Genomic DNA, 24,270 nt, shown 5'->3' with positions numbered 1-24,270 from the left:
ATGATAGAAGTATTAGCTAACTCTATGGTGGTGCTTCTATTGCAATATATAAATGTATCAAATCAATACTTGGTATACCTTAAACTTACACAGTGTTATATATGTCAATTATATTTAAAAAAAAGCTTCCTGGGCTACAATTCCAGAGATTCTGATTCAGTAGGTCGGGTAAAGTCCACAGATTTGCATTTGTAATAAACTCACAGGTGATGCTAGCGCTACTAGTCTGGGGACAACACTTTGAGAAACACTGCTCTATCAGATCTGTCTTGTGAGTTTAATATCTATTTGATAAAAGTAAAGCATGCCAATATTTTCTTTCATGTAAAAAATTTACTTACCATGCATGGTGGTCATCTGAAATTAAGTTTTGTAAGTGTAGTGGAAAAGTGCATGAAATACTGGAGGTAAAAAATACCTTCAATGTTTCATGTTGAATTCATAGCATCTATAATAATATGAGCTTAATTTCAATATAGCCTATTGGTAAAAGGGTTAATGTCAGTTGTCATTCAGAGAGGATTTCAAAATTATTTTTTAAATGCTGAAAAGAATTTAAATGATAATTAACTGAGGGGTTTTTTAAAATTATTTTTTTCATGGCTGGGAGATCATAGAAATTATATATTACATCCTGTTAATCAGGAGAAAATGAGAAGGTTGTGTTCTTATCTGCTGTGCCATTCAGGAGGATACTAATGGAAAAGAGGTGGAGAAAGGAAGAGGAGTATCAGGATAGTCAGCGAGATCAGCTCAAACCATTCTGGTCAGCAGAGAGCCTGGCTGTCGCACTCACACAGCCCGCCTGACGTGTCAAAGAAACCCATGTGCTCCTGTCCCTATGCACATCATGACCTTAGCATCAGGGATAGCATATGGACGATGATACTAAGAACAGCCAACAGTTATCCAGCACTTACTATTTGCCATTCCTCTAAGTGCTTTACACGACTAACCAATGTTACCCCTCCCTGCCGCAACACTTATATGAGGTAGATAGTAATATCTCCATTTCATATATAAGAAGGTGAGGCAAAGAGTAACTCAGTGATTTAGGTTACCAAGCAGTAAGTGGAAACGCTGGGATCCAAACCTAGATAATTTGTATCAGTCTGACCTCTTAAATAATGTACTATACAGATCTTCCTCATTCTGATGGGGTTACATCCTGACAAACCAATCCTAAATTGAAAATACACTTAATACTAACCTACTGAAATCATACCTTAGCCCAGCTTACCTCAAATGTGCTCAGAATACTTACATTAACCTGCAGTTGGGCAAAATCATTTAACGCAAAGCCTGTATTACAATAAAATGTTGAGTATTTCATGTAATTTATTGAATACTGTTTTGAAAGTGAAAACAGAATGGTTGTGTGGGTATGGGATTGTTATAAGCTTATCAGTTGTTTACCCTGGTGACAGCGTGCCTGACTGGGAGCTGTGGCTGCTGCCCTGCCCAGCATCACAAGAGAGACTATCATACCACATGTGGCTAGCCTAGGAAAAGATAAAAATTAAAAATTCGAAGTACAGCTTCTACTAAATATGAATCACTTTCACATTATCTTATAGTTGAAAAATTAAGTTGTACCACTTTAAGTTGGAAACCATTTGTATACTGCTTCATATTTGGAAAAGAATCCCCAAATTAAAGGTTTTCAAGATTTGTGTCTATAGTCCAGGTTAAAATGAGGTATCTGATTCTTTTTCTTCACACCCTTTAAGTTATAATACAGCAATAACATGATGTCTATTTTTTAATCTTTCTGCCTGGATCTGACAAGAAGACATTCCAAATGAGGACCAAGAGAGAAAGTGTGGTGTAGTCACTGCAGAGAAAAATTTTGTAAACACTTCCTAGTGTGTGATCTTGGGCAAATCACCAAAATGTTCTGAATTTAAGTTTTAGTATCCACAAAAGGATGACAACATTTACCCCACAAGATTAGACAATTAAATGAAGACTTTTCTGACCACTGATACAGATATGAACTGCACTATTCAGGTATTCGGACGAGTGGACACTTTATACATAACTTATGGGATTTTCAAGGGTCATTTTGACTGTAGGATTTTTGCCTTACCTGCTGACATCAGAATCCTTGCTTAAGATGCAACTCCATTGTAAGCCTTTGAGTGAAAGTGGATCTAGGGTCTTCAGAGGATCTCCTCAGACTAGTTCTATAGTTGGGCTCAGGATGGCACACCCTAACTATGGAGATAAGTCTGATGGCTGCCCAGATCAAACAATAATATAATGCTTACTAATAAAAGCTACAGTTGGGGCAGAATGGCAATGAAGAGCAGCAGAATTCCAAAAGAACTGTCAACTGGTCATCCAGCAGGTATTTTGTTTTCATTTACAAAGCAACAACAATAAACAATTTTTGTCAATCTGACACAATGGTTCATGTCAACATCTAGTTCTGACAACAATAAGAAACAATATTTCAAGGATTTCTGAGTACTTCATTTCAAAGTTTTATATTTACTATTTAGAATAACTCCTTGCAATAATTTTTAGGTATTATAAAATAGTTTTAAAGGTAGTTAAGTTTAACCATGGTCAAAAAGAGGTAAAATATCATTAAAATGAGTAGCATTGCATAAATATATAGAGGTAGGTAATCTTTGTAGATGCTTTTACTTTGTAACCTAGATCCTAAAATCCAAGGAAAAGAATTGGATAAAATACAAAACTACAAGGGAGACAAATGAGTAGTGAATTGTCTTAACTTTTATTTGACTATTTTCATTTACAGTTCTGGCACTGACACTTTTTTAAAAAAAGATTTAAATTTTATGTAAAGATTGAACTTCAATAAAATAACTTAAAAAACATTTACATATACATCACTAAATCTCCATAAAATATACAATACTTTTGATACAACTATAGGCTACAATGACTTTGAAGGAAATGATACGTATTCATAATTTTTAAGAGATATTCCATGTGTCATATGTAGGAATAAATATATTGGATTTGCTAAGACATGTGGAGTATTAAACACTATATAACATGCATTCTCAGAAATTAAAATATACTTTTGAAAACATATTTTAAAAGCATAAACCTGTGTTTTCATTTAATCTAGATGTACAATAGAGCTTTTAAATAGAAATTTGAACATTTATTACAAATAAAAGATACTATAACATCAAGTGAGATATAGTCCAAAAGCAGCTAGGAACCAGTTTGGACATGTAGAATATAAATTTCAACTTTGGCTAGAGATAAGTATCATTTTTTTAACCTTCAAATGAGACGGAATAATGTTAAATTTGCTAAAATTTTAAAACTTGACAAAATATTGGTGGTTTTTAATTTTTAGTACTTGTAAGCTATATTTCTTTTTCCCATTTATATAGATATGATAAAATTAAATGCATGAACTTAACTGTCTAAAATCAAAACATGAATATTACTGCTAAATGAAGGTAGATATTTAACATTCCATAGACCAAATCACTCAAGTGCAACAGACTGTGTTTTATACATACAAAGTAAAAATTTATAAGAATTACATTGTTTTACACTCACAAGCAAATTATGAGATAAAATTCTTTCATGTACTTCTGAACATCATTAACACTTACAAAATACCTCTCTGATGATTATTGGCACATGAAAATCTCCTTCTCTAAGAGATGATGTTTAAGAAAGTTGGTAGCAGTAAGCTGTTTGGCATTTTAAAATGATTGCTATTTCTAGAAAATAGCAGCAATATTGCTCACCCAGAAGAACTGAAAACTGATACATTGCTACAACCTGAATCACTTCATCAAATTAGCTTAACATTACTGTACATGAGGCTAAGAAAATAGATAGAAAGTGACAGAAAATAGGATGTTAAAACTAATGCAGAGAACAGTTCTGAGTCTCTTAACAGGCAGAAGCTACACATGAGCTGTAAATTTTACCCACAATTCGATACATTTTGGTATAAAGCACATATTACGAATTCTCTGCTTCCAGCATGGTATGTCATTCTTTTATTCGTAGTTACTGAAAATGTCGGAATTTGGCAACTTAAAACATGATACAACAACTGTATAAATGTCAGTTGTTAGGTACTTAGTATAATTTGAAATATTATAACTAAGAGAATAGTAGAAAATTCTGATTATAACAAAACATCTTATTTTATTGTTCTTAATTACTGTGCTGATAAAATAAAGTCAAAACAATTTTCCCACTCCCCTTACTGTATTACAGTATTTATAAAATATATTAGTGTCATTAAACTAATGAGACTAGTGAGACTTTCTTAGATAACATGTGAAGAGTATTTTCTAGAATATTCTCCCCCCAAGATCTATGGATTATTATAGTACATTTCAGTTTTACTTTCTGATATAAAAGGAAAAGGATAAGTTGTCAACTTATATTTTTCCTATTAATTCTTCCTCTATATAACTGATTTTGAAATTATAGTAAACAATTTCTAAATTCTCTGCTTTAACAGATTTCCTATTTTAGAGTGAATAACTTAAGAAATAATATTTAGACTCTTTTATATTAAAATGGTTCAGTGGTAAAATAAAAATATGAAAAGCACTTGATAGCATTACTCTCATAGCATTTTCCATCTGGGAACTAACTACTGCATATGACTGGGAACAAAATTTCAAATGGAAATATTACCCTTTAAATCTAGTTTTAATTTAGATCTTTTACATATACATTAAAAATCATGTTTTGGGCAATTATTGACTAAGGTGAAACAATCAAAATTATAAGAACTTTTATATTTAAGAAAAATATTAATACCAAATCTTTAAAATTTGACATCACATTTAGCCCTATGTGTTCAGATGCAGATGAAACGTTACATTCTCTTAAGTCTAGTGCAGATCTCACCAGCCATCCAGCTAAGCCTCAGTAGGGGTTATGACTGTCTTCCCTATATTTTCCTAAATCACAATATACCTCTATTAAATTTGCAGCATGTTTAGAAGGAAACATATAATTTCAGCTAAAATCATGATGCTTAATGTGTTTTAATATGGTAGGTCAAATCATACCATATATAAATTGTCCTACAAAATATATATTTGATGATATTTCAAATGGAATGTTTTCAAGTTGATAGCGGTAGCCAAAGATGCTTGATAACTTAAAAGGTGCATAATACTAAAAAACCTGCAAAATTCAAACATTTAATTTTTAATATACTATAAATGTTCACTGAATCTAAAAATAATACCCTAATTGTATAAGGTTCCTTTTCAAGTAGTTATTAAAAAATTATAAATAATTCTTATACTGTGCCTCTCTTATACTTCAAAGATACGGAATGTTATCTTTATCACTATATAAATAACAAGTAGTCCCTTATAGAAGGAATTGAGGAGAATAGAGGAAAAGAACTGTGGCTATTTTTCCCTGTTATTATGTGCATTTATGGATATAAAGTTGAAAACACCATTTGCTTATGTCAAGGAGAACAGGCTATGTTCTACTTTAGGAAATAATGAGCCCAGGTGCTCCTTTAATAAAGTTACTGTGCATTCAGCTCAGCTGAGTATAAACATATAGTTAAGGCTATGTATACAATAAAGAGAAGAATTGAGGCAATTATTTGGATAAATCAGGAAAACAAACTTCTAAATAGATCATTTTATGGGTCTAAATACTTTTTCTCCACATTATATTCTGATATATTTTACCACACAATAGTTCATTTTCTGCTTCACTCTACCTGTGTGAAATATAAATTTCTTATGGGATAAGAAATATTGATAGAATAATAACTTTCTCTATCAAAGCACATCTGCTTTTCTGGGGAAAATCAAAATTAATATCCCCTTAGAAATCAATTGCCAAAGTGCCTAATTCAAGGAAAGAAGCTCTCTAATTTTTTTTAGTTACATGAAATTATCAAAGGGAGAAAACTGTTTTTTGACTGAAGGATTTTTAGGTTTAGAGAATGAACCTCCTTGGCTACATTCTCAGCTGTGATCATTGTGATAAGAACAAGCAAGAGAGACCAAACCATCTTGGAGACTGGCAGAAACATACTGAATTTAGAGAGCCACTTTTTCACTCCAAAAAGTACCTTATTAGATACTTAGGGCTATTTTAAAATGCATCAAATGTACGCACTCTTAACTGACCACAGAAGAGTCATTCGTATTTCCACTGGAACTAGCAAGTAATCTTGTGAGTTTGTACATACTATATAGTTCTTAACATACGAGTGAAAATTGGAGTTCACTGATGAATGAGCATAAAAACCAATGAACACTTTGAAAAGATATTGTAGAAATGTAGTAAGTCAACATCTCTTAAAGGCATATTACATGAGAACCATTAATCTGTTCCAGTAGAAAATCCCAATTTTTAGACAAGGAGGAAAAAAATCCAAGCCAAGCATGAGACAAAGGAAAAACCCACAGACAAATCTATGTATCTTTTAATATAGAATGTCAGGTAAAATGAGAAAGGGTGTGCAAAATAAAAATTAGTTTATGCTCTCAGAATTAAAAGGAAAAAAAAAGACGAGTACCGTAAGTAACAAAATGTGACAATTCCCTTAGGAAGAGTTAATAAAAAGTTAAGAAAAATAGAAGTCCCACTACTTAATTAAACAAACATCAGTAACAGCAGGATTATTTCTGCCACTGATTTTCTTCCTTCCTTTCTTGTTTCAGAAACTATTTAAAAGAAGGGGAAAATTAGTCTGCTAGAAGTTATTTATATCACACAAATGAAGGCACAAATACTAGAACTCCAGAGTGGATGAGTGAAGGCATGGTGAATATCTGGTGATTTTGGCATGAACAAAAACTGACCCTGAAACACAGTTGAAGATCTAGTGCTATTTTGTGTTTACAGTTGCAGACCTAAGTGACTAACTCAGGGTTAAAAATCTTTAAGGTCCATAAAAATCTTTTCTTTCTTACTTTCTAGCAATAAAATATACTTATCAAAACTTGCTAGCTAATCTGTGCAAATGTATACTTCTCACTGATGCAAAAAATATGTAGGAAAATAAACCCTAAAAGCCCTGCTTTTCATAATGTTCAAATGATCCTATACAGAGTCAGCTTCTGAAGAACTTTCCAGATATGAATTGGAGAGACAAACCAAAATGTGGGATCCAAAGGATATAAGGACAGCTATGCCCCTGTAGGATGCACTTCTGAATTTGTTGATGAAAGCTTAAATGGAGTTTACTTTCTAATAGCTGATCACAGGTAAGCTCCGTGTCCTTAAGAGAATTTAGGGCCAACAGGCCATGCTTTGACAGAAAATACCCTTGGACCATACTTTAGAATCCTCTGCTGTAAGTATATCACACATATATGATTTGGCTAGATTAGCACTGACTCAATTGCCACTAATAATTATATATAGTCTTAGGAAAAAAGGATTATCACGGAAGTCACTGGGTATAATATTCATTTTAAACTATCTCAGGAAGGAATTATACACATTTGCTCAAAAACTATTAGTTTAAAATCTCTGTAGATTTTTTTTTTACATCTCTGCTTGTGAAAAAAAATGTCATTGTGATTGTATCTTCCTTGGAATCAAATATTCTAGAATATGAAGTCATTCAAAACTAGACTGTGGAAAGAACCAGATTAAAAGCAGGGCAGTGAGGTCACCAATTGCTCTTCTTCTCTCCCAAGTTTGTTTAAATTACTAAATATATCAGCAGCTGACAATTATTCCACATCAGAAGCATCATTGTCAGAAAGATGATAGTTACTTCCCTTCACCCGAATATATTCAATATATCTCCCTTCATCAGAATCTGAAGCACCACATGTACATAGCCTGTTGTCAAAGAGTGATTCAATTTCCTCTAATTTTTTCCCTTTGGTCTCAGGAAGACAGCCGTAGATGAAAAGGAGACCCACAGCAGCGAATCCAGCATAGAGGAAGAAGGCTCCTGCAATGGGAAATAATATATATGTATAGGTTTACATTGGAAAGGGTACTTGATTTTAACGGGTCAATCATGCATGACTGTGGTCTGAGCTGGAACCAAAAAATTGCTTCCAGCCTCGTTTATTCTAATTGTTCTAATGCTGTGAATATAATGCAATTTATCTTTCTAAACTCAAGTCGTGTAATCACACTCAAGAAGAATGACAGACCAGGCTCAGATATAACTTCTGCTTTGAAGTCTTTCCTCACTTCCCTGGTTAGAGTTAATTGTGTTTTCACAAAACTCTGCTGAGGCAAAGTGGTATATAACAACCAAGAAGTATTATAATTAGGTAAATATATTTGTCTGTCTTGTCTGCTAGACTTGAGGTACTTTGAGGGAGAAATTTCCTTCTCATTTGTCTTGTATTTCCAGAACCACATTCAATGACGATATTGCTGAATTCATGGGTCAATGCCCAAAGTCTGGAAGTCAACTTTGAGTTTTCTCCTACTCTCCCACCCAATACCCACTCTGTTAGAAAACCCTGTTGGATCTACCTTCAATCACAATCCAAAGATGACCACCTCTCACCATTCCTGGATATCTCTGGTCTTAAAAGACAAATGGCAGGAGAAAGGATATCAGATTGGGAGTTGGAAGATCTGGCTTAAGTCTTGCTATGTGGCTTCTAGACAGTCATTTAACCTCCTCCCTGGACCTCAGTTTCCTCATTAAGTAAAATCATTTCTCAGCTCCTATTTAAATTTATGGTTTAAATTATAATTCTGTTAAGTTTTACAACCCAAATCAGGACTGGTATAGGAAAGATGGTTATGAGACGCTTGAGGAGGAGACCAGCAAAAGTGGTCTCCTCAATGACAGAGTCTATGGCTTGTCTTTGGGTTCCTAGTACAGTGCAGACACATTGGAGTGTTTAGAGAATGAATGTTCTCTTGTTGACTGCCAGATGGAACTCACTGGGTAGCAGATCTGAAATAAAGGGCTATACTAGACGTCATGAAGACATATTTGAAAGTCAAGCTATAAGCTAAATAGTACAGCAATTAAAGAACTGAATAGTATTTCTCAGTTCTGCTGAATCATTACAGAATGTGGAAAAACATTACTAAAACTACTTTCTTAAAGTAGATTTTATGCCTATAAAGTAGTTTAGTAGGCCTATAAGTAACCATTTCAGTACTATCCACAGAAACATTTCTTGGGAAGACTCAAGGAAAACTAGAGAGGAAAAATGCTGCTGAACTGGCCACTCCAAAGAATCTGCTCTTTGGAATGAGGAGCCATGAGAAAATAAAAGGGAAATAGAGGTAAACTATGAGACATTAGGAAAAATATGAAAGGGTTGACTAAACCAAGACATAATTTGTTAGATTAAATCATCAGAAGCTATATAATTCTTAAGGAGTGGGACCTGCATAAATCAAATCCTTTCTTTAATAAAAATACAATTCCATTTACAAATATAAATAAATAAAATTACTTCATTTCAGTTTGGTTTACATTAAACACTTACTACAAGTTTATATATTTTTATGTCTTATACTTGATAATCAGACAATAATAATAGGTCATCTGGAATGAACAGCTGAGTGTTATAGTGAGAGAAAGGCACCATGTCTCTGTAGACAGTGTAGGTCTGAAAGTCACAAAGTGATGCAGGCTGAATCCTTGAGCAGTTTCTTGAATTATCTTGACCTTGTTTCCTGATCTGACAGGGAAAATAAATTCTGCCTGGCTAAACTGCAAAGAATAGAAAAAATGTATGCTATATTCCTATTAGAATTTTGGATGTTAGTTGCTCAACAGAGTGATAAGACAGCATTATTAAGTTTTACTAAATGACTAGGGAAGAATAGTTGCTAGTAAGATCAGCATGCCTAATAAATTGGTAATGTTTTCATCTAAAGGGTGAAACTGACAAGCTAGCTCTTGGAGAATTTGGAATTTTGAGAAAAAAATGATAGGAGATGAAGTCCTGTGTTCTGAATACAGATAAGCAAAATTGTGGACATAAGAAGAGAAATGGAATCTTCTGTGGGGAGGGGCAAAGAAAGGATGGTAATCATGTTGATAATACAGAAAAAAATAAGTGCAGAGGGTAAAACATTTTAGACCAAATCAGGACGCTAAACTCTAAAATATCTAACAGAGTAAATATAGTCTATAGTCTGGCTTTATAAAATATAATGTTGAGAAATATTCATCATCTTTCACAATTTAGGTATAGTGGCATGATTAGAAGTAACAAATCAAATCTGTTAGCGCTAAATTCATACAGTCAAAAACAATTAGATGGACTATGAAGATTCTTAAAGGCCATGAAGTTTCTTGTGTGTGAACCAGATTCCCAAAGCCAAATTAAGGAACTTCTATTCCTTTTATAAAAATCTGAGTAATCTAAAGAAGGCAAATGCCAAAATTGCGTATATGGGCTTCACTGGTGAGACCTGTGGTTAAGCCACAGAGGCGAGGTGTAGGCAGGCCTGGGAGGCTGTGACCTGCTCCATGTAATGGGCAAGTCAATTATGTAACTCACTTTCTTAATTATGCCCCCTTGGAATGAAAATGAAAAAAATGTAACAAGTCTGTCAGGATTGTTAAAGAGTACAGATATTCCTCAGCTTTATTCTAAAGGAAATAAATCTTATTAGAATCCTATATTAAGCTTCAGATTAAAACAAATATTTAATTGAATCATATAAAATGAGGAATTAAAGACCATGTTTGATTGAATTTCAGTACTTCAACACAGGAACTTTAATAATAATGCTCATCAAGGGATCTATTTAGTCACATGTGTTATAAATAAAGTGATATACTGGTGACATTTTAATGATAACTTTTAGTAATAAACATTACTGAATGGGGTCCAAGGCAGACCTTTCTAGGCAGTATAGTTTAGGAAGGAATCAAAACCTGAGGTCTTCAGAATGGCCGTCATCAAAAAGTCTACAAAGAATAAATGCTGGAGAGGGTGTGGAGAAAAGGGAACCCTCCTGCACTGTTGGTGGGAATGTAAATTGATACAGCCACTATGGAGAACAGTATGGAGGTTCCTTAAAAAACTAAAAATAGAACCACACGACCCAGCAATCCCACTACTGGGCATATACCCTGAGAAAACCATAATTCAAAAAACGTCATGTACCACAATGTGCATTGCAGCACTATTTACAATAGCCAGGACATGGAAGCAACCTAAGTGTCCATCGACAGATGAATGGATAAAGAAGATGTGGCACATATATCCAATGGAATATTACTCAGCCATAAAAAGAAACGAAATTGAGTTATTTGTAGTGAGGTGGATGGACCTACAGTCTGTCAAACAGAGTTTAGTAAGTCAGAAAGAGAAAAACAAATACTGCATGCTAATACATATATATGGAATCTAAAAAAAAAAAAGGTTCTGAAGAACCTAGGAGCAGGACAGGAATAAAGACGCAGACATAGAGAATGGACTTGAGGACACGGGGAGGGGGAAGGGTAAGCTGGGACGAAGTGAGAGAGTGGCATGGACATATATACACTACCAAATGTAGAATGGATGGCTGGTGGGAAGCAGCTGCATAGCACAGGGAGATCAGCTTGGTGCTTTGTGATCACCTACAGGGTTGGGATAGGGAGAATGGGAGGGAGACGTAAGAGGGAGGGGATATGGGGATATGTGTATACATATGGCTGATTCACTTTGTTATACAGCAGAAGCTAACACACCATTGTAGAGCAATTATACTCCAATAAAGATGTTGGAAAACAAAAATAACTTGAGGTCTTATGAAACAATAAAAAGGGAAGTAAAAGAAGACATGAATATTTCCAGAGAAATACATCATTATGGTGCATATTTGTTAAATCAGGAATATAAACATACATCTTACATAAATCAGTAACCTATAGATTAAAATATAGAGCAATAAATAGGGGAAATCTAACCTGAGCTGAGATACTGTTCCACTAGTGAGGACCTAATGGACAGTATGCTGACCTGATAGAAGCTTGGCTTAATGCAAAGCAAAAAGCTTCTTCCAAGGAGATATTTCTGAAAGAAGCCTGGCTATGCCATATTTAAATTTTGCTTCTGTTGCCTCATGTTTTTCTGACAGAATTTATTCAAGGAAGAGGTGCTTTGCTATCAAAAGTCTTACCACATAGACTTTTATTATTTGGTCTATTACTTTCTATTAAAAAATGCTTTCTCAAGATATTAGTCTATATTTAGGTCTTCATATATTTAAGTGTTCTCAAGAATCAGAAAATATGGATAAATATTTATTGTGTTCATATTTATGCTGTTAGGAAGATAAGCTTACAAATTTATGTAAAACATTTTAATTGCCAAATGGGATAAGGCTGAATATACTAAATATATATCCAGTTTAAAATGCCAGCATGTTCCCTTTCCAAGAAAATAAATATTTCTAAATGTCCCAAATGGTGATCAGCAGAGAGAGGAGTTTTATAAAGATAAAAAAAGCATTAGATAAATAGTTTTAAATAAAAGTAAATATCAATTCAGCATGCTCACAAGACAGGAGGAATAGACTTTTATAATGTTTCCTCATATTCACCATTTATCTAAAAGTTCATCCGTGTAATTATTCATTTGACAAATACTTCTGAGTGCTTATTAAGTGAATAGGATGCCCTGGAGGGCACTGGGAATATAATGGTGAACAAAGCATAATCCTGGCCTAAGCTCAAGGGATTTATGGTCCAGTTGTGAGGGGTGGGGTAGGGGAGCTGACAAATAAACCTGTTCTTACAAAAAGGAATTATAAGTAGCCAGAACATGGGATGGGGTGAGATGAGGTGATAGGGGAGGGGATCAGAGAATGGACTAAGCAATAGGCATTCAATATACAATCACAGAGGCTCATGAGAAGATTAGAATGAAAACTTCCTATTTCATCATTTAGAATCCAATCACAGCTATAAACTCATACAGTGAAGAAATCCTCTTGCTAAAAAGCCAAAATCATTTCATTTTAGCAAAGATAAACTTGAAGTAGCTTCCCAAAGTTTTTTCCTAACTCAGTCACTTCTCAAGATTGTTTTCTTTGAGTTACGGTCTCCACACATTTTCACTTGAACATTTCTGCCACATTTATAGTTTTGGCAGTGGTAAGCGCTGGCCTCAGTGGATCCTGAAATGCTTTGGCCCGAATAGCACAGATGACAGAGCGGAAGGCATAACTCATAACACAGCATTTGGGGGAGCTACTTTAACCCTACTTCCACTCTTGGATACCACTCCATCCCTGTTATGAGACATCTTCAAGCATTAGCCCTAGACTCCTGCAGTTTTCTACCATTCTCTGTTTATGTTTTTTCATTAAACTAAAGGCCTTGCTGTGAAGATTTCCAACTGGGGAGATAGCTGGGAGATGTCTGGGTCTGAAGTGTAGGTGGGTGGGTGAAGGCTATAAGCAATACTGCTTAGGAAAGGTGAGTTCCTCTTATCTTTTCCCAGAAACATTGCCAAGGACTGTGGGGAATAAGAAAGCCATATAGAGAATTTATAATAGCAAAAATATAACCATCTAATCTTTCAATCACAAATGATAGCATATCTAAAAATAGAGTAGGAAAATAAAAATGAAACTATAGCTGGAAAAAATATTCTCTTACCATAGTATGTAAGATACTCTGCTGTGTGTAAAAATGTCAATGAAACCAGAACATTGAAAATCCAATTTATTCCAGATGAACATGCATTTCCTGTACTTCTTGCCCAAAGGGGATATATTTCAGAATTCACAGTCCAAGGCATTGGTCCCATTCCTGAGAAATACAAAATGAATTTCAGTAAATGTAGTAAGTAATTTAAAAGAGTTTTTCTCCTCTAAATAGAGAGTTTAATTAACGTAACAATAATAACAACAAAGCCTTTGTTTACCAGGTGCGAAGAAAACAAGATATAAAATAAGGCCCAGAAGTGCAGTCCAGGAGTACGGAGTAGGGCAGAAATTGTAAGCCCAAAATACTTCTTCTGTTTTGAATTTGGTTTCATTTTCACACCTGAAAAATAATGAAATATAAACTTAGGGTTTTAGGGTATAGTTGCAGAAATTCAGTGTGATCATCTAGAAGGTATTTGGAAGTTCCTTAATCTCATTAAGGAAAAGAATCCAATTCCTTAATCTCATTAAGGAAAAGAATCCAACATGTTTCTCTTGAAAAAAAATTTAAGATTTAAATAGGAGGATTAGATATGTAAGCTGACATAAAACTTTTTAGTATATAAAATATAAATATAATTCAAGAACAACACATTGTGCATTCAACTCAACAGCAAAAAAACAGTCTGAATGAAAAATGGGCAGAGGATCTGAATAGACATTTTTTGAAATAAGACATACAGATGGCCAACAAGTACATGAAAAGGTGCACAACATCACTATTCATCAGGTAAATGCAAATCAAAACCACAATGAGATATCGTCTAACATCTGTTAGAATGACTATCATCAAAAAGACAAGAAATAGGGCTTCCCTGGTGGCGCAGTGGTTGAGATTCTGCCTGCCAATGCAGGGGACATGGGTTCGTGCACCGGTCTGGGAAGATCCCACATGCCGTGGAGCGGCTAGGCCCGTGAACCATGGCCGCTGAGCCTGCGCGTCCAGAGCCTGTGCTCCGCAACGGGAGAGGCCACAACAGTGAGAGGCCCGCGTACCGCAAAAAAAAAAAACAATAAATAAAAAGTGTGGTGAGGATGAGGAGAGAAGGGAACCCTCGTGCATTGTTGGTGTGAATGTAAATTGGTGCAGCCACTATGGAAAACAGTGTGGAGATTCTTCAAAAACTTAAAAATAGAACTACCATACGATCCAGCAATTCTACTTCTGGGTATTTATCAGAAGTAAACAAAAACACTAACTTGAAAAAATATCTACACTCCCATGTTCACTGCAGCATTATTTTCAATAGCTGAGACATGGAAACAACCTAAGTATCCATCAATGAATGAATGGATAAAGCAAAATGTGGTGTATATATATATAGTATATATATATATATATATATATATATATATATATATAGTATTCAGCCATTAAAAGATGGAAATCTTGCCATTTGAGACAACATGGATGGACCTTGAGGGCATTATGCTTAGTGAAATAAATCAGAGAAAGACAAATACCATATGACCTCACTTATATGTATAATCTTAAAAAAAACAAAAATAAAAAAGAGCTCATAGATACAGAGAACAGATTGGTGGTTGCCAGGGGTGAGGGGTAATGTGAGGTGAAAATGGGTCAAAAGGTACAAATTTCCAGTTATATAATAAATGAGTCATGAGGATGTAATATATGGCATGGTAGCTATAGTTAATAATACTGTATTGCATAAGAGAGTAGATCTTAAAAGTTATAAGAAAAAAACGTAAATATGTGTGGTGACGGATGTTAACTAGACTTATTGTGTTGATTTCCCAATATATTCAAATATTGAATCATTGTGTTGTACACCTGAAACTAATATAATGTTGTATATGTAAAATATACCTAAATTAAAAAATGCGTTTCATACCCATTTCATATGTCAGACATGATTTCCACTTAGTCCTTGAAGGCTGCAGCAACAGTTTAAAACCACTGAGAGTAAGTAGGTTGTGGTAGAAAGCTTTAGATTTTGCAGTTAGGACAAGATTCAAATTCCAGAACCAGACTTTTTTCATTTGTTAAATGGGGTATAATGCCTAACAGGTAATTTTAGGGATTAGAAGGGTCACCTGGAAAGGGGTGATAGGGGAATCTGGGCAGGGAGCAATGCTTATTTCTTATTCAAACTAACCCTTTACTTTCCTGCTGTGTGTACTTGCTTCTCTATCAGTCACTCCCTGCTGACTTTGCTTCCTAGTTCTACTAGTTCTACTAGGAAGCAAAGTCTATTGTTCTAGACTGATTCTCAAGTTGAACTTCCAATTCTTTACCTTAATTGAAATCTGAATTGCACCTGAAGACACGATCAGCCTGAAAAAGTTTCTTATCCTTTACTGTCATTTTTTACGCTATTGTTTTCTCTTTACCAACCTCTATTTTTGAACCTTGACATCTAAGCCCTGTCCTTATTGCTGTGTTTATGACCTCCATCATAACACCCCATCTGACCTGATGCCTGGTCAGTCATCTTCTCCATCCCTCTCATCCTCTGCCACATTCATTTAATGTCTACTTCTGGCCTGTTTGATACCTTGGCTTCATAGTTCCTTATTTAACCTCTGAAACTGAGGAAAGGGCATTATAATTAGCTTGATTTGGGACTATTTTACTTCAAAATTTTACTGTTTTACTTCTCAAACTTACAGCATTCCGTTTCTGATTACCAGCACTTTATTTCTTCATTTCTGGTAGCTTGTTCCACACCCAAATTACAATCTTTAGATTCTACACTTCTCTCAGTATTCATTCACATCACTGCTTAGACCATGATGCCAACACTGTCTTCGCTGACCTCTAGAATCCATCTTTCATTCCTCCATGCTTGCCTGTCATTCTCACAGTTTCAGTTCCCAACCCTGTGCGGGACAATTGACTTCCTTTAATAATAGCTTTTCAGAAGCTGGGCAAAATTATGAAACCATGCTGCTGAATTCTATTAAAAGTTCATGCTATTTCTTCTCAGTTGGGTTCCTAATTATGCTTATTTTTATCCTTTATTGTCTTCTCTACTGAATTTTCTGCTTATTTCAGAGTAGACATTGAATAAACTTTTTGTCAACTGTTGCCTCAATTAATTAAAATATTTCTTACTATCCTCTAGTTATGAAATCTTTCCCTCTCTTTCTGGGTATGAAGAACTTGCCTCCATCTTTAAGACAATTGAGGACTTTCAATTTGAATACGCTCAATTTTTCTCTACTGGACCTCTACTTTTCTATATTTTATTTCAGATTCTTCTCCTACCTAGAAGGGTAACATGTCCCTTTCTAAGGTCTGCCCTTCCTATTAGTGGTCCTACATCTCATTCTCCTTCTGTCTCCTCTGGGGTCATGTTCCATCAGTAGTCAATTCTCTTTATGCTATCTTTAGTTTGTTCCTACTTGAGCCTACCCTTCTGTTTACAACACAAAAAATTACTCCTATTAAAATCTTTCATCCCTCTCATATTACTACTACTAGCTCATCTGAAATTACAAAGAGTTTATACTAGTGAGCTCTATATCCTTACTATGCACTCTTTCCTACACAAGCCCATTTCCCCACCTATTCAGACACTTTCTTGATTCTTATTCAGTCCCTGTTTTTTTCCAAATCTGCTCACCCCAGAATCGATGACCTCCTAATCCCCAAATGCACTTATCTTGCCTTAATTCTGAGGCTCTTTGATTACCCTGTGGTGGTTGACATTGCTGAAATCCTTCCTTCTCTTTCCCCTTTGCTTTCATATCTATATATCCATCTCAACTCTCTGATACATATGTCTTCATTGCTTTTTAAAATGCCTCTTCCTCCCCTCAGCCTCTAAACATAGGTGTTCTCTAAGGTTCTGGTTTGGAGCTTATGCCCTCTCCCTTAATCATCTCATCTAATTTTAGGGACTTTTGATCTCCACATGGATGCTCCCTGACAGGGAGCCTAGCCTTGACCTTTTCCTCAAGCTCCATTTAATAGAATTTATATATCTGCTGAATATCCATATCTAGATTTCCTGCTATGGCTACAATGGAATGCATTGTCTACTCCAGGAGGCAGAGTGAGGCTGTTCTGAGTTCAACTCATGACTCTACCACTTATAAGCTCATTCATTCAAAAATTTATATAATGAACACTTTTTTATGGTGAGACATTAGAGATAGAGCTATGAACAAAATAACCCTTTGCACTTATGGAAATGATGGTTTAGTGGGCACAGGCACAGTTCTGTTTTCTGATCTGTAAAATAGGGGAAAGGACTATTTTCATAGGCTGTTGGCAACATTAAATGTGATTATGCGTACTGAGTGCTTAGCACACTGCCTGGCATATAGTGTACGCACAAAAAATATTACTTTAATAGTGCTTCTCACGACGTTTCTCTTAGTTGAAATGGAGTTGAAATCTTGGAGTTATCTTCAATATTTTATCCATCTCTCTTTAAATTCTCTATACTTTTAGGTCCAAGTAAAGAAGGGTGGCCACGACTATGAGCTCTGGGACTGCCATCCTACTTTCAAATCTAGGTTAGGACACCCAGATTTGAAGCTCATATGTATGTGATCTAGGCACTTAACTTTTAAAAGCCTGTATCTTCACCTGTGAAATAAGGATTTTCCTGGCACCTACGTCAAAGAGATATTTTGAGGCATATATGAGTTAATGTATGCAAATAATTTCAAAAGAAATCATAGTTATATTTCCTAGACGTAATTTCTTGAATCTAACTCTTCCTCTCTATGTGCATTCATACCACCCTAATTCAGACTCTTGAGGGTTTGTTTCACCAACTGTATCTGTCTGTGGCAGACTCTAGAGTAGAAACTCTATGACCCATGTTTCCTGATGTTCACACTCTTGGATTATCCTCTCCCCTTAAGTGTGGGGGTGACCTTTGACTTGTTGGTTAGAAACCAACAGAATGTGGCAGAAGTGACAGGACACATGTGATTAAAATTACAGTGCTATTTAGTTGAAGTCTCTCACTCCCTTGCTAGCTTTCAAAAAGCAAGCTGCCATGTTATGGAATGCCAGTGTTGGAATGCTCATGGCAAGAACTGAGAGAAGTCTTTAGGAGCTGAGGGTAGCCTTTGTGACAGCTAGCAAGAAACAGTCCTTGATACAAAAGTTACTGAATTCTGCTAACAAAAGCTAATCCTTTCCTAGGTGAGCCTCAGATGAAATCACAGCCCCAGTCAACACTTTGATTGTAGCCTTGTGAGACCCTAACCAGAGGACATACCTAAGCTGTGCCTAGACTCCTGACCCACAGAAACTGATATCATAAATGTTGGTTGTTTTAAGCTGCTAAGTTTGTGGTAACATTGTTATGCAGCAATAGAAAACAAATACAGTTTCTGAATTATTTTTCCTGCTTCTAGCATTGCTTTCTTCAAACTACTACCCCATCAAGTTGAGCTCTTTAAAGCATTGTTCTTGCCACCTCATTGCTCAAAAGCCCTCATCCTCCTAATTCCAAATGCCTATGAAACGGGGCCTGCAAAATTTGGCTGTAGCCGACCTTATCCGGTACTGTTGTATACAATCGCTTTCTCCAACTAAACTAGACTACTTATTTTCTGAACCTACCTTCCAGACCCAGCATCTACTCATGCCATTTCCTCTAACTGAAAGCAAATTCTCACTCCTGATCTCCACTATCAAAATCTACCTCAGCCCTCAAGGCTAGTACAGATGCCACCCATTCACTTGTCTGAAATATTCTCTCCCTCCTCTCAAGCCTTTTCATTTTCCTCATCTGTATTGTTATCACATAGTGCTCTGTATTATGCTGTCTGAATATACTCCCTCTTCTACTGTCCTGAGCTCTCATCCCAGGCATCATAGCACAAAGGTTAAGGACACAGGGTCTAGAGTCAGGCTGCATGGTTTTGAATCTCAGTTCTGCCACTTACCCACTGTTTAACTTTGGGCAAGGTACTTAACCTCTTTGTACCTTGGTTTTCTAATCCGTAAAATGAGAGTCCCTAATAATAGACTTGTTACAAAGATTAATTGCTCAGCACAAAGAAAGCAAGTTATCTAAGTGTTTGCCAAAGAATAGTCATTTTTGTGTCTCCCTTCTAAAAATCTCAACCTCTAGTCCATAATAGTACTCTGTATAGAGAAAAATGCTCATTGAATGATGAATGAAGCATACATTTGTTTAATGCTGCATTAAACAGCATTAGAAATCCCCTGATCAATAATCCTCCACCTTCACTTCCCACTAGTCAAATAGTCTTTTGGGTTGTGGACATCTTAAAATGAGAAAATAGGATAGAAAGTGGGAGAGGGGAGGGGAATGATGGGAGAAAGGGATGGAGGGGGAAGAAAGGGAAAAGACAGGCTGCTGTGGAGGGAAATGCTTGCAAATAATCAAATCACTAAAATTCACTGAAAAATTCTATTTACTATTCACACTGATTATTATCAAAGTTCCTTGCATGATCGCTTGCTGGAACAATGGAAAGCAGGATATTTTCTGGTAGACTCTGTGCTTGCTGTGATGTAGCTTTTAACCATCTGGACACACACATTTATATGCATAAAAGGCTAACTCCTCTTCATCCTCATGCTGATTTTAGGAAAGCACTGCAGGCATGGACCTGGCAGAGTTACATACCCAGCAATACGTAGATAGCTATTGACTAAGAATGTGACATCATACATGACCTTCAAAATATAAACGCTAGAAATTCCAACTAAAAAATAAAAAATGTATATTCCAAGTGCTATTGCAAAATACCCTCATGTCTTCCTGGCTCAGTGACTGCTGGTGGAAGAACACAATGCTCTGGGGAAAGAACAAAAATACTCTGACATCAGTGTGTGGGTTGGGATAAGAAAAAGTCATGCTCTCACATCCTAGAGCAAAACCAGAAAATAATTACAATAATGGCAGCGGTGCAGATCGTGCTGCAGTGGACAAAGCAGAAGAATCATATGCAAGCAGGCAAAATAGGTCTCATTTTGGCAGAGTGAGAGAACTACTTTTTACTAGCAGACTAGACTAACACCTGATATGTAGACCAAAAAAATGATTAGTTCCCTGTTCCAGCCATGGAGCCCACAGTGCTTCCCTTAATAATGCATCTAGAAATTAACAGCCTTCTTTGAAGGTAGAACAATCCTCCCTTGCCTACTCAACACCCCCCCCAAAATCAGTTCATACGTAGAGCTATTTCTGCCTATTTTTTGGTGTTACTTCTCCATCAGATTTCTAAAGAGTTTTGAACCAAATAAATAACCAAAGGAACTAAGCGGTGCAATTGCTCTTGCCACAATTAACCATAAGGAACTTATTATTTGCTTCCTACAGAGGATATGCTTTTTGTTTTGTTCCTTTATTTACTATGATGAAATTAAGTGCTTCAGGTTCATGTATGGGGGATGGGTGAAAATACAACTTGTATTTATAGCACAAAACTTCTAATTTTATCTATCCAATCCTAATCATTGAGAAACCTACAGAACTTTGCCACCTTCCCAAAAGAGTTTATAAAAGACCTGGGGTTTTGGAGAAGGGAAGGGACAGCTTACTACGATTTGTGTGACACATCTACCATTCTTCTACTGGGTTTACTGCACATGCTTTACTCGTCAATTCATTACGTAGAAGTGTAAGTGAAGCATGATTTCATCTCCAATTCCTGATGCAGGACTGTGGTTTCTTTGAACAAGATCATTAAGCTATCACCTCAAAACCAAATGGATACTGCTACGGGTTAAATTTAATAGTTCTTTATCTATAGGAATTTATGATCTGATTACACATTTATAGTCTGATGTTGGTGGTAGAGAGGTTCCTAGAAAAAGGTTAGAGTATCTCCCCAGTAAAGGACAGCTTCACTTTTGTCTGAGGAGAAATAAAGAAACACAACACCAATCAATCAGAGGATTAGGATGATATAAATTTATAAATAACCCTAGCCATGAGAAATTTCAAATCAGCAAAGCAACCAGAAAAAGTTACTCTTACAAACCTGAATCATTACTACTCAGACAGTGTAATTTCTGTTCACTAGTATAATTCCTGTATAATAAACTAACATGAAATAAACTTATGTCAAGCATAAGTTGAACTGCAACATAGCATTTAAACACTAACGTATCTGTAGTTGAATAATTTTAGGAAAGTATGGCTCCCGAGCTTGCAGTATGCAGACCATGATGAACATCTTGGCCTTGGATAATTTTCTATTGTCAAGCCTTTTCCCCTGTTTTCATGTTTTACGTTTTTCCTGCAGAGGACTGTCACATAAAGGCAAGTTGAAAAAAATCACCTCTTATCTTTTGTTAATTACTATTATTTTCTGGTAAAAATAAAACCTTTAGAATTATTGAGATGATTAAGCATGGACATCGGTAAATTTCAAAAGCACTAGAAATTTGGAACTAAAAGCCATTTTTATTGAATAATAAAGAATTAATAAAGTTTTATTTATATATAAATCACTGTATATAAACCATTTACCAGTATGTTGTCTAGCTTATACGTCCTAAATATGTGAAAAAGATGGACAGAGTATGAGTGGGCAAGCAAATGAAAATAATGATAATACTTAAAGCTGATGAAGATACAGTGGTATTGGTATATCTCTAATTCTGGTAAGAATTTAAGTTAGTATAACTTCCTCTTGGGCTGAAATCTGGCAGTTTTATGTAAGAATATTCACACCCAAATATTCCTGGCCCAAAGTTTCGTTCCTAAAATTTATCCTTAGAAAATGATCTATATGGAAAAATATTATATGCTGATATACTTTCACTGTACTTTTATTTATCACAAGCATAACATAGTTAAATAATTAGAAAATTGCAGATATACTACAATGGAGGGTAGTTAAGTCAATGAAGGTACCATAACTGAATAGAATAAAGAAGCCATTAAAATAATAATTATAAAGTAAGCTGGGCCAAGCCACAAAGGATGGTCTGGGTTTGAAGATTGGTCAAAATGTCTTAGATTTAACTTCAGTTACTTTCATTTTGGTATCAAACTGGCAAACAAACAGTACAATGGATGTACAATTAAGGACCCAAGTAAGAGGACATGGTCCCCTGTTGCCTTTCTGGCCCCTCCCAGACTTGTCTCTGAAGTTCTGTGCTCAGTGTAAAGAATCTGCCAAGTCAGAGGAGCCCTGAACTCTGCCTTGTAGAGAGCTCACATTAGCATTCAGGGTTCAATCCCATTTCTGTGTAAGAAAAATTTTCCACTGTATTGCTTAATAAGAAAATACTTTGTTCTTTTTCTTACTGCATCATCACACCTACAGCCAGCCTGGTAGTGGTCTACTTTGTAAAGATTACCTGGTAACATGGAAAATGCCATGAAGTTGGCAGTATAGGGGATATCAAACTCAAAATATTATCTAGGATATAGGTTATATGGGTAAGAGTAAATGGAAACATGGAAAATTGGGCGGAAAGTAAATCAATATATTAAGATGATGATTGTTTTCACTTTTGAATTTATAGTTGTGACAGTGTCACTCTGACAAGGTGGGAAAACCTTTAGTGACTCATAGACAACTAATCCTGGGATTCTTCTTCCATTTTTTTCACTCTAAAATTTTTCCCATAGTAAAGGCAGACATTAAAGTTATTAGCTATTCTTCTGCTTCGACTGGCACTGAAAGGAAGGGAAATCTTGCCTTTGAATTACATACCTTCTCCATCACGCCGTTACCCAAAAGGGTTCAAAAGCTTTGGTTTGCATATTTATATGCCATAGTCATCACTACACTGCTTCCCTTCTCAGGAGTCTCACAGGGCCTGCCTCTATCCATATCTTGGGGGTCTCCCATGTGCAAATGGTAATGTTCTGTCCCACAAACTGCCTGCCTAGCTCTAACTATGTTTGACACCAAGGCTGTCAATAGCCTTAGCATAGGGTGGATGCTTTATACCAGAGAATGTTGAGAAACGATTTATGTTCTCTCTCAGTAAGTCAGAATACGAAATGTCTGAAGAGGATAGAGCAATACAGAAGTGGAAAGACTCAGAGAGAGAATAGGCAGAGGTCATAAGAAGGGTCATGTAGCTGATAGCCATGGGGGACGTGCAGAAGAGACAGGCCAAGAGCAGACAGCTACCAGTCTGATGATTAGCATTCTAGATATCCATGAAGCAGGGCTGGGTAGAAGTTGAGACTTTTTTCTTTCTCATTTCCCCCCTTACTTTTCTATGCAATTTTACCATAAAACTTCCATTAACTGAGGAAATCAAATGTGTCTCTGTTCCTCTCAACATGAGAAGTTCTAACAAGATAAAGGCTAAGTTCTATGATAGAGTACTGATCCTGATTCTAAATCTTTAAAATTCCACAGGTCCTCAAAAGAGTGTACAGAGTGTATCACAATGGCCATACAGATCCATTCCTGCAACAAGGTTTTTTCAGACATCACAACATGGGCTTCCCTGGTGGCACAGTGGTTGAGAGTCCGCCTGCCGATGCAGGGGACAGGGGTTCGTGCCTGCGCGTCCGGAGCCTGTGCTCCGCAACGGGAGAGGCCACAACAGTGAGAGGCCCGCGTACCGCAAAAAAAAAAAAAAAAAAAAAAAAATCACAACATTTCCCCATGTAGTCACTGTGGGAGGTGCTACACTTATTCCAATTATGCTGTATTATATTGCTCATATTTTCTAGAATTCCTTTGGGAATCATATTCAAAATCTGCTTCTTTATCAGTCAAGAAAATCAACCTTACTTT

At 35.7% G+C, this 24,270-nt stretch overlaps 1 protein-coding gene across 1 annotated transcript in view; it reads right to left on the bottom strand.

The window, feature by feature from the left end:
* Positions 1–7,496: 7,496 nt before the first annotated feature.
* Positions 7,497–24,270, bottom strand: part of SLC2A13 (solute carrier family 2 member 13) — a 426,062-nt gene continuing 409,288 nt past the window's right edge. The window contains exons 8-10 of the mRNA XM_065887651.1: positions 13,812–13,933; positions 13,544–13,696; positions 7,497–7,909 (exon numbers count right to left, since the gene is read on the bottom strand). Of these exons, the coding sequence (XP_065743723.1) occupies positions 7,683–7,909; positions 13,544–13,696; positions 13,812–13,933 (502 nt within the window). The 3' untranslated portion in view covers positions 7,497–7,682. The remainder of the gene's footprint in view (positions 7,910–13,543; positions 13,697–13,811; positions 13,934–24,270) is intronic.

This window comes from Phocoena phocoena, chromosome 11, assembly GCF_963924675.1.
Source record: "Phocoena phocoena chromosome 11, mPhoPho1.1, whole genome shotgun sequence".
NCBI classification, from domain to species: Eukaryota; Metazoa; Chordata; class Mammalia; order Artiodactyla; family Phocoenidae; genus Phocoena; species Phocoena phocoena.
The sequence above is the reverse complement of the archived record's forward strand: the minus strand, read 5'-3'. Positions and strand labels throughout refer to the sequence as shown.